This window comes from Ictalurus punctatus, chromosome 8, assembly GCF_001660625.3.
Source record: "Ictalurus punctatus breed USDA103 chromosome 8, Coco_2.0, whole genome shotgun sequence".
NCBI classification, from domain to species: Eukaryota; Metazoa; Chordata; class Actinopteri; order Siluriformes; family Ictaluridae; genus Ictalurus; species Ictalurus punctatus.
In genome coordinates this window covers 27158837-27174696 of record NC_030423.2, presented here as the reverse complement: position 1 = coordinate 27174696, position 15860 = coordinate 27158837, and the positions used below count along the sequence as shown (strand labels likewise).

Below are 15860 nucleotides of genomic sequence, written 5' to 3'. Positions count from 1 at the left end.
TGTAGATAAGGCAGTCTTCCACTCATCCCTTACTGGATGTGTATGATATTTTATTTACTCCACAAGTCAATTTAGATGAGGACCCCATGCAATTGTTCCATTGTAGTCTGCACCAAAGACAAGGCACAGTGAAATTCAATCTAGTAATCAATACATGACACCAATCTTTCATCTTTTTTGTCAATCGAAGAAGTTAACAGACACAGGTTGGTGAGGTTCAAACTAACCCCTGCTTAAGACCCTTCTGGATATATTCCTCCATAGCAGCAATCTTCTTAATGGACAGAATGTAGGATCAAGGATCTAGTAGTAGTGGCTTCTGGCATTAGGTTGATTGTACAAACCCAGTGCATGTATGATGGGAGTTTGGTAGCACCTTGCTTTAGACGATGGTACTCTGTGGGCATTCCCTCCATTTCCTTCGCTGCCACACTTTTAATGCCTGTGAGTGTGTGTTGTCCTGACATTGTGTCACCCAGACATACTATATGTTGGTTTTGTTTTGCTTTTATTTAGAAACAACAATAAAGAATCTGAATCTATAATCAGTTTTAACTTGGTTTAACAAACATTTTCTTTTCTTTTTTTCCTTTTTTAATTTAATGATCAGTTCCAGTGGCCTTTTCTCCTGCTGTCATAATGCTTATTTTCGGGTGGTAGAAGTTCATTTTCATTTTAAATGTTCATTTTCACAGTACAAATATTCCACAAACTAAATTAGCAAGTTTTTCGATTGTTGAGGACTGATATTGACTTCATAACACCCATTGTGTTAGTGCAATTTAAAACTTAATGTAGTAAAGTCTTTGGCTATCAGCTATATAGCAGAGCCTGTGTTGTCTCTAGTTTCTGGGGTGTCTCTAGTTTTTCATTTGACGTGTTTCATTTTGAGGTGATGGTGCACCGTTATGAGGTTGCATCAACGTTATTGAAGTTGCATGGAATAGCTTCGCACACACTAAACTTATTATGTTTCATGCATAAACTTTCTTTGAAAGCCTACATTTGGTCAAATATGTTTATGACAACCTAATGGTAAAATAAATGCATGATATAATACAGTATATTCTCACTCGTAGTGAGAAAGCAACCAAAAATATGCTTGATAAAGTCTGTTTGATGATTCACTTTGAGTAATGTAAAATGTCTTTGAAGTCACAGTCCTTGACTTGTGTTTAAGCCCAACCCACAACCTTTGTGAAAAACACATTAATAATGTATTATTTTAGTGTCAGCATTTTCAGAAAATTTAAGAAACATTTTTTTAATACATTTTTAATGAAAATGCATTTACACGTCTTCAGCAAGAGTGAGTCATACAAATAAGGCCACAAAATAAATTAGCAAAAATTTAAAAAAAAAAAAAAAAAATAGCAAATGTTTTGCTTTAATAATATTTTAGTTATTATAATCTCATAATGATAAGTATGGAAAATTAAAACTATAATCAAAATATTTCCACTTGATAAAACATTTTCCCTGTTTTTGTAGTGTAATAGTACCATGTATTATGAATAATTTATGTTGCATAAATGCTCTGAGCCCAACTTCCTGTCATGCTGGACTATGCGAAGAAAGGAATTTCAGTGTGCTGTGACCAATAACGACTCATTATCATTACCATTACATTACAGTTTTCTTCACACCCGAGTACACACATGCATCCGATGAGCCAGTTTTCTTTTTTTCAACTTTTGCTTTCCTCTTGGAGAATTGCAAAGCTGCATAATTTAGTGTTTCGGTTTCATATTCCTGCAAAAATAATAATAAAAAGAAGAAGAAGAAATAGATCTCAAAGTAATAACCATACAATATGGGTAACTGCACTATTCACACTAACTACACAGAAGACGAGCAGCTTCGATATAAAAGTGACTCTATAAATGATGTCTAGAACTGTAGCAACATTTCACATACATGAAAGGGAAATTTAGGAGTCAGACTCATGCATCACTAAAGAAGAAATAGTGATATCTACAGACAAATATAATTTCCCATACAGTATATAATAGTATAAAATCAATACTATATTTTCATGCACACGTACCTGTGTCATTTCTGGACAGTTCTCTATAGAAGCATTCACTATTAATACAGGAACACATTTATTAGTCTTTCTGTCAAAAATAAAGTTCATTGTATTGATTCACTGTTAAAGTAATCTAATGAGAACAGTACTTACATCTACAGATTTCATTTTTTCTTCTCCTCAGTATGAAATAAATGAGACAGAAAATCAGAAGTGCGCACAAGCCCAAAGCCGTTCCCAAACCGAGCACTGTCGAACGTAGAGATCTGATCATTTCTGATTCTGTTATTTCACCACGTTACGTTTACATTAGTGCAAATTATTTCCAGGTGAATTATGCATTGTGGATTTACGATAATTCATTCATGGTGACTTGTATAACATCTTACCTGTTTTCTCGTGTGTGTTCATGATAGTACTGTTTCCATGCAGTGTTGGTTCACACACCACTGAATTATCACACAGAGCTGGTTTAGATGTTTCTGATGCAATAGTAACATGATCACCTATAAACATTTATCATAATTCAATAAAAGTCTGTAACTCAGTGTTGTTCAAGAAAACACAGTTAGCATTTTATTTCTTCATTATTATTTTTCTTCCAGGTTGAACATGTTAATGGTAATAAGGGAAAAAAATCATTACATTAAACCTCCTGGTTAATCAATTTTAGTGGAAATCCTACCTTTAATTTTTAAATAAGTCCCATCTCCAAACACAAGGTTTGGGCATGTGAGTGCACAGTAGTACATGGCTTCATCAGACTGAGTGGTGTTTAAAATGATCATATTGAAGCAGTTTGAAGATCTTTCTATTTGGAAATGAGATTTTTGGAATCCATTGAAAAATGTTTCTCCAGCAGTCTTAAAGAAACTGACTATAGTCTGAGGTTTTGTTCTTTTTGTTTGCTTAAACCAAGCAATTACACCAAAGTTCTTTTCTAAAATACAACACCGTAGAGTAGCCGAGTCTGCGATATTCACATTGAGCTCTTTATCAGGCTGATAAACTGGTGACTCTGTGGGGGATTGTGCAGTAACCCAGCGTCTACCACGTTGGACTGTATCTAGAAAAAACAAGTACATTAATTAAGTAAAGAATGTCATTCAGATATTATTATACAAAAAGAGTTTTTAAAAATCACCTTGAAGGAATAATATTGGAGTTCCTTCTACATACAACTGCATTGGGTTAAAGTAATAGTCTCTGTAGATTTAAAAAAAAAAAAACATCAAACTAGAATAATTTGCTCATGTTACTTACACATGGTGCTGAAGATCATAAATAAAATCCAGGAACCAGACATTTCCAATGTCTTAGAAATTCTACAGTGTCTGTATCTCATTTATAAACAGAGTATGAATGTGCTTGAAGCATGGTTTGAATTTATATTTATACTATAGGTGGTCTGTACTGAGCACGCCCCAGAATATGACACGCAAAAAAACAAAAGACACAATAAGGAAGCACAAGGTGTTCTGATCTACCTACATCTACACCACAAATTTCCATATTTGTGTTGTAGTGTTGTACAGAGATATCATGACAGACTGGAAAATGTGGTTTACTTGTACACTCATGTGTGCTTACAGTACAGTAACATCTCATGGTTGTTTATATTAATTGCTCTCTTAACTCAGCTCGTCTGTACAAAATCCTGCCTACAGAGTAATGATCATCTGGACCAAAGGACAGTGCAATACATTCACATTATGCGTTTTCAGAAGCACTTTTATTACTGAAGGCCTGACAGCAGAGGTCAAGATCCAGGGGAGCTAGATGGAGCATAGCTCCCTAAAACAGATCATGACATCCTTTAAAAAAATATTTGTGGAGCACGTGTGGGATAATAATAATTTATTATTATTATTATTTCAATCACTCTTATATGAAAAATATTGATGAAATCACAAACCCATAACCCCACCTTTCATTTTAGGTCCTTCGCCAATAGGGCACAGGTGTGTTAGTTGAAGCATCTTTATATTGGTTTGTTTTTGGTCACATTGTTGATTTCTGTTACCTTTAATTTTATCAATGCATTGTACAACATCTGTATTGTATGATAATACTGTATATAATGTATGCATATACCATTCATCATTACCTTTATGTGCTCCTTGTGTATTGTTTGTTTAAAGGCCTGACTGCTGTATTTATTCGGTTTAGCGCTTTTGATTGGACTCATAATCTGAGATGTGACATGAACATGTATGTTATACATTATAAAACCCCAACTTGTGGCACATCCTGTGAGCCTACCTATCCATCCAGCTCCCCAACCCTTCCCCTGGACACATGAAGATGTCATAAATGTAAACCACTTGTAGAGCTTGTTACAGAACAAATGACTGGAACACACTTGGGGCATTCATCAAACCATACAGGATCACCAAGTGTTCACATTACCCAGTGGCTGTAATGGCTGTATAGGATACAGTCTTCCACTTATCCCCTTCCCAAATGCTCTGTAACTACAAACAGTGGGGCTGGCAACAAATGCAGGGAGTGCTGGAAATTCTTTGTGACCTAGTTATGCCCATAATTATCAATGCATGACTGCAGACTTCCATCATTTTTCTTCACAAAGATGTGGCCCCAATACTCCAGCCAGCAGATTCAGGTGATGTGGAGCGTTGAATAAACCCATGCGTAAGGCCATCCTGGATATACACGTCCATAACAGACATCTGTTTGATGGACATAAGGTAGATGTGGGATCTAGGAAGAGTGGCCCCTACCAGCAGTCAATATTTGGTATCGTGGTAGTTTTGTGGCACTTTGTTTGCTAAAGGCCTCTGTCTGGCACAGTCTCTATTCCCATTTCTTCCAGGCTTTCAATAGAGGTGGACCAACACTGGAACTGGAGACAACATGTCTGAGCAGCTGGGTGAACAGTTATCTCCACTCTCTTTACCAGATTATCTTTGGGATGTCTGGAATGCATTTTTTGGATGGTAGAATGTCTGATTGAGTCAATGACAAAAAATGTAATGGTCAATGAATGGAAAAAAAAACTCATTTTGAGCCCAGATGTCTACCATCTCTAAGGGGGCATGGTGGCTTAGTTTCTTAGTGGTTAGCATGTTTTCCTCGTATCTCCAGGTTTGGGTGTTTGAAGCCTACCTCCATCCTGTGTGTGCAGAGCTTTCATGTTTATCCCGTGCTTCGGGGGTTTCCTCCAGAAACTCGAATTTCCTCCACCATTCCAAAGACAAGCATTGTAGGCTGACTGGCATGTCCAAATTGTCCATAGTGTATGAATGCTTGTGTGAAAATGTGTGTGATTGTGCCCTCCAATGGATTAGCACCCCATCCAGAGTGTCCCCCACCTTGTGCCCCGAGTTCCCTGGGATAGGCTCCAGGCTCCCATGCAACCCTATATAGGATAAGTGGTATGGAAAATGGATGGATGAATGTCTACCATCCACAGCCTGGTCTCAGAGTAGAGAAACAGGGTCTCTGCTATAAAGCTGCCCTTTGCCACAGAGTTAATCATGTCTGCAATGTCATGTTAATAGATATTTCTCCCAAATTAAGAACCAGGTCTCTTCAAGCTGCTTACAATCTGGCATGTGTCCAGACTCTCTGCAACAAAGATCTAGACATTCCCATTTTGTTCTGGCACATTTCTCTGGGGACAATTTGGGTTTAGTCCTGACTCTGGGAGGGTTGAATTTCTTAATTCTTGGTCACTGGACTGAGTGATTGCCTACACTGCAACCTCTTCTGCATGCACATTGCTGAAGGCCTCAAATGAACTGCCAACACATCCTCCTTGGCCAAGAAAGTCCAGCAAGTGCTATCCTGTCTCACGCAGCTGGAAAAAAGTCAAATCTGCCACCTGGGAAATTTAAAAAAATAAATAAACAAACAAACCCATCTATAGTGTCACTGACACACCACTAACCCCCTTATCAGGAATCTACCTACAGCTTTGCAAAACAAGAACGTGCAGAGAAACCAAAGTTTCCATCCCTGCTAAGCACAGTCTCTTCTGCCTACTAGCATCTGGTAAAAGGTACTGCAGCATTTGAGCCACAATTAGCAGACTCTCTAACAGCTTCTTCTTTTACCAGGATGTAAAAGTCATAAATGTTAGGCACTCTGAACTCAAAAACAGATATACCACTTGACCACATTACATTATATACTGTACTTACAGTTAATATTTCAGATATTATTTTATTTATGCACTTTCCCTATTATTCATTTTTTTTCTCACTTTTTGCCTATCAATGTGTCTGTGTGTGTGTGTGTGTGTGTGTGTGTGTGTGTGTGTGTGTGTGTGTGTGTGTGTGTGCGTGTTGTCCTACACCAAGTATTTTGGCATTATAACCAGCACCATGGTTTTTAATGCTCATTTTAAACCTGTGTGTGGAATAGATTTACACACACTAAGCTTGTTTTTTTCAGTAATTAAACTTTATTTGATGTTCTCCATTGGTAACATATGTTTATAATAATCTGATGGGCAAAAGAAAAGTGCAAGATCCTAGTGTTTACATATAGTGAGAAATAAACCACATTCCAGGAAAACAAAGAAAAACTATAGAATTATAGAAGAAAGAAAACAACAACAACAACAACAACAAATCAGCCTCAAAAGTGGTTGGAAGGCAGTTTTCCTACAGGTTGTGTATTAGTATCGATACATTAGTTACTTCTGTTGTACTTTTACTGCTGATTTAATAATCTCCACTACATTCACTGGTTTCCCTCATATACTGGTAAACCTCCCACTACTGTCTGACCCTCTAAAATAATCCATTTATAAGTCATGATTATCAATGTCCTTTCACTAGTGCTGTAAATGTGAGTGCAGAGCTGGGTGAATAAAACAAGCCCCACCCCCAGTTAATGTGGATGTCACAGTGCTTGGCTTATGTTAAATGCCAACGCACAACCTTTTCGAAAATACACCAGAAATGGAAAATTACTTTGATTTAAAGTTTTCGTTATATTTTTTAATGAAATTGCTCTTTCCATTTATTGTGTCTTCAGCAAATATCAGAGTCATATAAATGAGGCCAAAAAATCGGAAGTCATTCAAAAATTTAATTTTCACAAGTTCATTTTAAGTCAAAGTTAGGAATATGACTTGAAGGAAATAATGGTAGAAACAAACATCAGGAGTTACTTTAAACATGTATAAATAAAGAAAACCTGTGGCATAGAAGTTTAACTACAATGCAAAAAAAAAAACATCTTGAATAGAATACATTTTTAAAAAATAAAAGATGGAATAAATTGGCATATAGTCAAGATATTTTCACTTAGTAAAATATTTTCACTGTTTTTGCAGTGTAATAGTACCATGTGTTATGGATTATTTCTGTTACATCTTACAGTTTTATTCACATCGGCGTACACACACTCATCTACTGAGCCAGTTTTCCTTTTTTCAGCTCTGGCTTCCTGTTTGGTAAATTGCACAGCTGTGTAATTCAGTGTTTCCGCTTCAGATTCCTGAATGATAATAATAATAATAATAATAATAATAATAATAATAATAATAATAATAATAATAATATAATTACATAAATAAATAATACAGAAAAAACATAATAACAAGTCCAACTCAATGTAATAACAATACAATAATAACAATATAATATGGCTAGCTGCACTATACACACTAACTACACAGAACAAGAGCAGCATCATAATAGAAAGCTTGGAACTGTTGTGCAAATCTCATCAAATACATTGTATAAGTTATATCCAGAACATTATAACAAGTAGCATATGAATGTAGCATTTCACATTTCACTTATATAAGAAGCAAAATTAGCAGTCAGACTCATCTACAGAAACAAACACAATTACCCATGCAGTATATAATAATATAGAATGTTCCTGCACACGTACCTGCCTCGTTCCTGGAGAGTTTTCTATAGTCGTATTTACTATTAATTCAGAAAAACACCTATGAGTTCTGTCTTTTTGATAGACATAATGGTAAATGACTTTATTCATTTTAATTAACCTGATCACAAAAGCACTTACTTTTATCACATTTTCTTCTCCTCAGTATGAAATAAATGAGACAGAAAATCAGAAGTGCGCACAAACCCAAAGCCGTTCCCAAACCGAGCACTGTCGAATGTAGAGATCTGATCATTTCTGATTCTGTTATTTCACCACATTACAATTACATTAATGCAAATTATTTTCTAGGTGAATTATGCATCATGAATTAATTATGAATTTCATCTTACCTGTTTTCTCGTGTGTGTTCATGTTAGTGTTGTTTCCATGCAGTGTTGGTTCACACACCACTGAATTATCACACAGAGCTGGTTTAGATGTTTCTGATGAAATAGTAACATGATCACCTATAAACATTTATCATAATTCACTAAAAGTCTGTAAGTCAGTGTTGTTGAAGAAAACACAGTTAGCATTTCACTACTTCATTATTATTTGTATATTTGTCTTCCAGGTTGAACATGTTAATGGTAGTGCAAGAAAAAATATCACTACATTAAACTTGTAGCTTAATCAAATGTAGTGGAAATCCTACCTTCAATTTTTAAATAAGTTCCATCTGCAAACACAAGGTTGGGTGTTGTCAGTGCACAGTAGTACATGGCTTCATCAGACTGAGTGATGTTTAAAATGGTCAAATTGAAACAGTTTGAAGATCTCTCTATTTGGAAATGAGACTTTTGGGATTCATTGTAAAACTTCTCTCCAGTGGTTTTATATACTGTGACTATAATCTGAGGTTTTTTTTTGTTTGGTTGCTTAAACCAGGCAATTATCCCAAGTTCATTTTCAGAAATACAACACTGCAGAGTAGCTGAGTCTCCGATATTCACACTGAGCTCTTTATCAGGCTGATAAACTCGTGACACTGTGAGGGATTGTGCAGTAACCCAGCATCTACCAGGTTGGACTGCATCTAGAAAAGTAAATGCATTAATTAAGTAAATAATGTAATTCAGATATTATTATATACAGAGTTATGAGATCATCTTAAAGGATTAATATTGGAGTTACTACTTCATACCACTCACACAAAGTGATTTAGAGTAATAGTCTCCATCATATTTTTTTATTTTCAAAATACATCAAACTAGATGGGAATAATTTGTTCATATTACTTACACATGGTGCTGAAGATCAAAATTAAAATCCAGGTACTGGTCATTGTTCATTTCACAGAAATTCTACAGTGTTTGTATCTCATTTATAAGCAGAATATGAATGCACTTGAAGCATGGTTTGAATTTATATTTATACTATAGGCGGTCTGTACTGACCACGCCCCAGAATATGATGTGATTGGTTGTAATTTTTAAAAAAATCATGATAAGCAAGCACACAGTATTCTGATCTACCTACATCTACCACACATATTTCCATATTTGTGTTTTGGTGTTGCACAGAGATATCATGAGAAAGATGCTATGACAGAATGGAAAATGTGGTTTACTTGGACATTTACTGTATGTGTGCCTACACAACCATCTCATTGTTTATTTTAATTGCTCTCTGAATTCAACTTGTGTGTACAAAATCTTGCCTAAACAGTGATGGTGATTTGGGCCACAGTAATACATTTGAATTTTGGCATTTTTCTTTCATTTTGAAGAAACTTACATCAGTGTTGAAATTACAGCGGCGATAGATGGATTTTAGCTCCCCAAAATATACATTAATTCCTTTTACAACAATTAAAACTGATGATTGGGGGACTGGTCTGTGATACTAATTTATTATTTATAACAGCTGTATAAGATGCATATGAGAATCTGTCTGACACACAGATAGTACAGTATTATGGAGTAATTAATATATACCTGTCTTAATACTTGAAACGAATTAAATAGTACACGGTTCAGCATAACATTGAAACCACCTGCCTAATATTGTGTAGGTCCTACTTGTGCCACCAAAACAGGTCTGACAAAACCATTCCTGAACAATTTTTGCAGTGTGGTAGGGTGATTTATCCTGCTGAAAGAGGTCGCAGCTATTAGGTAATACCGATGCGATAAAGGGGTGTACTTGGACTGCAACAGTGTTTAGGTAGGTGGCATATGACAAAGTAACATCGTGCCACTTGTAGGAGTTTCAGCAGTGGACAGGGGTAAGCATGGCTACTCTGACTGTTCTGCAGCTATGCAGCCCTACACGCAGCAACCTGTGATGCATTATGTGTTCTGACACCTTTCTATCATAGCCACCGTTGACATTTTCAGCAAACTGTGCTTCAGTAGCTCTTCTCTGGGATTGGACCAGACACATCAATAAGCCTTAAGCCTGTCACCAGTTCACTGTGTGTCCTTCCTTGGTCCACTTTTGACAGATACTAACCCCTGCATACTGTGAACACCCCACAAGACCTGCTGTTTTAGAGATGCTTTGAGCTGGTCATCTAACCATCACAATTTGGACCTTGTCAGAGTCATCCAGATCCTTATTCTTGCCCATCTTTCTGCTTCCAACACATCAACTTCAAAAACTGACTGTTCATTTGCTGCCTAACATATCCCACCTCTTGACAGGTGCCACTGTAATGAGATAATTAATGATATTCACTTCACATGTTAGTGGTTTTAATTTTATGGCTGATTGTTGGATATCTGTAGCTGGCTATGCAGGTCATCATTGGAAATGCTGAATGTGTTTCAGAGCTTCTACATAAAAGAAGCACCAAAATATGGACTATACATTAAAACACCCCAAATTGTGGCACATCTTGGGAGCCTCTCACCCCCCACCCTCCTAAAAGATACATCAAGATGTCATCAGTGTAAACCATGTGTGGAGCATGTCATGGAGCACCATCTTAATGTATTATTGGAACACATTTAGGGCATTTGTCAAATCATACAGTATCAGCAAGTATTCATAGTGCCTGGTCACTGTAGAGAAGAATGTCTTCCACTCATCCCCCTCCCAAATGCGCTGCTGGCTGGCATCAAAGACAGGTAGTACTGGAATTGCTTTGTGACCTAGTTATGCCCATCAATGCATGGCTCAGAAATGTGTCTTTTTACTCCATAAAGATGTAGTCAACAGATGCAGGTGATTTGGAGTGTTGAATGACCCCCTGCCTAAGACCCTCAAGGCTGTACTCCTACACAGCAACCGTTTTTTGATGGAGAGATGGATTGACCTCTAGCAAAAGGTCAAGAGCGCAATACCAGGGTCTGTCGTGTGGGAGTTTGGTGGCACCTTGCTTGCTAAAGACCTCTGCCCAGATGATGGATCTCTGTGGTCACAGTCTCTATTCCCATTGCTTTATAGCTTTCGATGGATTTGGACCCACATGTACACTGGGGAGAACATGTCTGAGCAGCTCAGTGACCAGCTATCTCCACCCTCTTGACCAGACTACCTTGGGATGGCACAATGTCTGGTTTAGACATTGACAAAATTACAATGGGCTCTGACTGGATAGGTTCAATCGGTACTATCAGAGTCTGGGTTTAAAACAGAACTGATTTCTGAGCCCAGATATCTACCATCCACAGCCTAGTCTCACAGAGGACTGGAAACGGGCCTGTGCTATAAAGCTGCCCATGGCCCCAGAGTCAATCATGTAAGCAAAAGCAAAAAAAAAATTAAACAATTTCATCCTAACTCAATCACATTTTGATGTTAAATGAGTTAGCTGTATCACGTTTAGAGATGTTACTACCCAGTTGACTCAGAGGACCAGGTCTTTCCAGGCAGCTAGGAAGCTAGCACGTGTCCAGACACTCTTCAACAGACATAGACAGATATCTGTATTTGTCTGGCATGTTCCTATGATGACGGATGGGTTCAGTCCACTACCATGGACTCTAGGGTGGTGGAATTTCTTCAATTTTCAGTCAGTGAAATTAATGATTGTGACACACATTCTCTTAGGAGATTGTCACACGACAGTCATAAATATTACATCAGATCGGGACAAAACAGGGATCCAAGGGATATTAAAATCATTAAAACAAACATACACAACAATAGTTTCATTGGTTCATCACTTTTCAATTCAATTTTATTTGTATAGCGCTTTTTACAATGGACATTGTCTCAAAGCAGCTTTACAAAAACATATGAACATCGTATACAGATTTTAAATGTGCGAATTTATCCCAATTGAGCGAGCCAGTGGAGACGGTGGTAATGAAAAACTACATAAGATGATATTAGGAAGAAGCCTTGAGAGGAACCAGACTCAGAAGGGAACCCGTCCTCATCTGGGTAACAACAGATAGTGTGAAAGTAAAAGAAAGTTCATTATGGTTTAATATGAAGTCTGTTTGGCCTTAGAAGCAACCGTAGTCCTAGCAGAAGCAACATGCCCTTATCATGAATCTGCCTCAAGCATTTCAAACCAAGAGCATGCAGAATAATCAAAGTTTCTATCCACACTAACCACAATCTCTTTTGCCTACTAGCATCCGGTAAGAGGTACTGCAGCATTTGAGCACAAGCAAGTGACTCTTTAACAGCTTCTTTTTCCAGGATGTAAAGGTCTTAAATGCTCAGCTCTCTGGACTCAAAAGCAGCTATAACACCTGACCACTTCATATAATGTCCTTACAGTTATTATTACAGTAATAACAGTAGATAGATAGATAGATAGATAGATAGATAGATAGATAGATAGATAGATAGATAGATAGATAGATAGATAGATAGATAGATAGAGCACTTTATTGATCCCTGGGGGAAATTGTTTTGTTGCAGCAGTGCAATAAACAACAGAAATTACAAGGTCACAGACTATGCACAGAGAACACAGGTTACAGTACCCATACTTAGTCAACTAAATTAAGTAAGAATAAAATAAGATGCTAAGTAGCAAAACTAAGTATTTTTGCACTGATGCACTGGTATTTTTTTTACTTGGGTTCACTAACATTTTATTTCCTTTTTCTTTTTTAATTTCATTTCAGTGGTATCACAAACTAAGCATATTTTGTTGGCTACATAAACTTTATTCCTCATTGTTAGCATACGTTTATAATAATCTGAAGGTCAAACATGTGCATGATACAGTATTCACTTACAATTAGAAAGCACGTAAAATCCACTCTCAGTAAGTGAATGATGGTTGTAAGTTGCATGAAAATTCTGGACTTCATAATAAATGATTATGACTTCATGTCTGGAAGGATTTATCTTTGTGCTTGATGCTTCACTTTGGTTAATGTGTTTGAAAAGGTTTTATTCGACACTCAGTTGTGAACAAAACTACTTCTGAGCACCACAATCAGGAAAACTAAATAAACCCACAAAATCTCAAAAAGACACAAATTAATGATTTTTTTTTTTTTTTTTTTTAAACAGCCTTACAAGAGTTTGGAAGCCAGTTCTGCAACAGGGTCTCTATTAAGAGCAATACATCAGTTACCATTGTTTTATTTTTACTGCTGATTAAATAATCCTCACTGGTTTCTCACTTAAACCCCCCACCACTATCTAAGCCTCTAAAATACTTCATTTGTAAGCCATGATTTTTGGTGTCTTTTCACTAGTGCCAGAAACACGACCACCGAGATGAGTGAATAAAACAAGTCCATATAAATCAGACAATACAACAAGACAATATTGAGGTCACAGACCTTAACTTGCCTTTACATGCAACCCACATCCTTTCTGAAAACACACTAATGGAACATTACTATTGTTAAAACTCACAAATTTCGGAATAATGTTAAAAATCATGTTTTTTAAATGAAATTGCTTCTTATATTTATTGTGTCAGAAATTTGAAAGAGCAACACAGGTGCTTTATTGAAATAATAAAACAAAACAAAAATAATACAAGCTGTATTTTTACAAGTTCACTGTTACTGTCACGTTAATACTATGAGACTTGAAAGAAACTATATTGAAAAAAACATCAGTAGTTATTTTAAACATGTGCATAGAAATAACACATGTAGCATAGAAGCATATCTATAGTGAAAAATTAATAACATCTTAAATACAGGCAACTTTAATTTAATTCTTATTATTATGAGATTAGTGTAAACAAATATAAAATTATTTCTAGCTTTTTGTTTATTTCTGTTGTTGTATCATATGTCATACCATTGTAATGAAAAATATGGATTACATTTGCCTAGTCCATATATTTCAACTTAGTAAAATATTTTCACTGTTGTTGCAGTGTAATAGTACCATGTGTTATGAATTATCTCTGTTATATCTTACAGTTTTTTTCACATCGGCGTACACACACTCTTCTGCTGAGGCAGTTTTCTTTTTTTCACCTTTGGCTTTCCTCTTGGTAAATTGCACAGCTGCGTAATTCAGTGTTTCAGCTTCAGATTCCTGAATAATAATAATAATAATAATAATAATAATAATAATCCAGATGAAAGTAATAACAATACAATATGGGTAAATGAACAATACACACTAACTACACAGAACAAGAGCAGCATCGAAATAAAAAGCTTGGGATTGTTCTGCAAATCTGAGTAAACTGACTGTTTATATTAAATCTAAAACATTATAATGAGTAACATATTAATGTAGCAATATTTTACATACAGAAGTAACACACGTACCTGCTTCATTCCTGGAGAATCTTCTATACAAGCTTTCACTATTAATACAGAAACACACCTATTAATCTTTTTGGTCAAACTAAAGTTAACTGTACTTATAAAGTTTTTAATTATTGTGATGACAAAAACACTTACTTTTATCACATTTTCTTCTCCTCAGTATGAAATAAATGAGACAGAAAATCAGAAGTGCGCACAAACCCAAAGCCGTTCCCAAACCGAGCACTGTCGAATGTAGAGATCTGATCATTTCTGGTTCTGTTATTTCACCACATTACAATTACATTAGTGCAAATTATTTTCCATGCAAATTTTGCTTGATGAATTAAGGATAATTGATTAATGTTGAATAATCAGACATATCACCTGTTTTCTCGTGTGTGTTCATGTTAGTGTTGTTTCCATGCAGTGTTGGTTCACACACCACTGAATTATCACACAGAGCTGGTTTAGATGTTTCTGATGAAATAGTAACATGATCACCTATAAACATTTATCATAATTCACTAAAACTCTGTAACTCAGTGTTGTTGAAGAAAACACAGTTAGCATTTCACTACTTCATCATTATTTGTCTTCCAGGTTGAACATGTTAATTGTAATAAGGAAAAAAATCACTACATTAAACCAGTAGATTAATCAATTTTAGTGGAAATCCTACCTTTAATTTTTAAATAAGTTCCATCTGCAAACACAGTGTTTGGGTATTCGAGTGCACAGTAGTACATGGCTTCATCAGACTGAATGATGTTAAAAATTATCATATTGAAGCAGTATGAAGATCTTTCTATTTGGAAATGAGACTTTTGAAATCCATTGAAAAATGTTTCTCCAGTAGTTTTGTGTACCCTGACTACAATCTGAGGTTTTTTTCTCTTTGGTTGCTTAAACCAGGCAATTATCCTGACTTCATTTCCTAAAATACAACACTGTAGAGTAGCCGAGTCTCCGATATTCACACTGAGCTCTTTATCAGGCTGATAAACTGGTGACTCTGTGAGGGATTGTGCAGTAACCCAGCGTCTACCAGGTTGGACTGTATCTAGAAAAGTAAATGCATTAATAAGATAATGAATGTACTTCAGATATTATTATAAATAAGACATAATTAAAGATCATCTTAAAGGAATAATAGTAAGGACTTCTACATACAGCTTGCACAAAGTGAGTAATAATACTAGACATACGTCAAACTAGATGGGAATAATTTGCTCATATTACTTACACATGGTGCTGAAGATCAAAATTAAAATCCAGAAACCAGTCATTTTTCATTTCTCAGAAATTCTACAGTGTTTGTATCTCAT

The 15860-nt window shown here is 35.9% G+C and overlaps 1 protein-coding gene and 1 long non-coding RNA gene across 3 annotated transcripts; both read right to left on the bottom strand.

The window, feature by feature from the left end:
- Positions 1 to 1257: 1257 nt before the first annotated feature.
- LOC108268757 (uncharacterized) lies at positions 1258 to 3370 on the bottom strand. 2 transcript variants are annotated; one of them, XM_017473914.3, is made up of 6 exons: positions 3293 to 3370; positions 2715 to 3095; positions 2419 to 2535; positions 2183 to 2278; positions 2048 to 2085; positions 1258 to 1752 (listed from the first exon to the last, which is right to left on the bottom strand). In XM_017473914.3, exons 1-6 carry the CDS (start codon positions 3333 to 3335, stop codon positions 1624 to 1626), a joined length of 804 nt encoding a protein of 267 aa, XP_017329403.2. In that variant the 5' UTR covers positions 3336 to 3370; the 3' UTR covers positions 1258 to 1623. The 2 variants fall into 2 exon arrangements, with proteins under 2 accessions (XP_017329403.2, XP_047013319.2); XM_047157363.2 differs by having other exon boundaries at positions 2419 to 2511.
- Positions 3371 to 13853: 10483 nt separating this feature from the next.
- On the bottom strand, positions 13854 to 15860 carry LOC108268756 (uncharacterized). Its single transcript, XR_008396853.1, has 4 exons — positions 15779 to 15860; positions 14689 to 15595; positions 14554 to 14591; positions 13854 to 14314 (listed from the first exon to the last, which is right to left on the bottom strand). It is a non-coding gene; the product is annotated as an uncharacterized LOC108268756 (long non-coding RNA).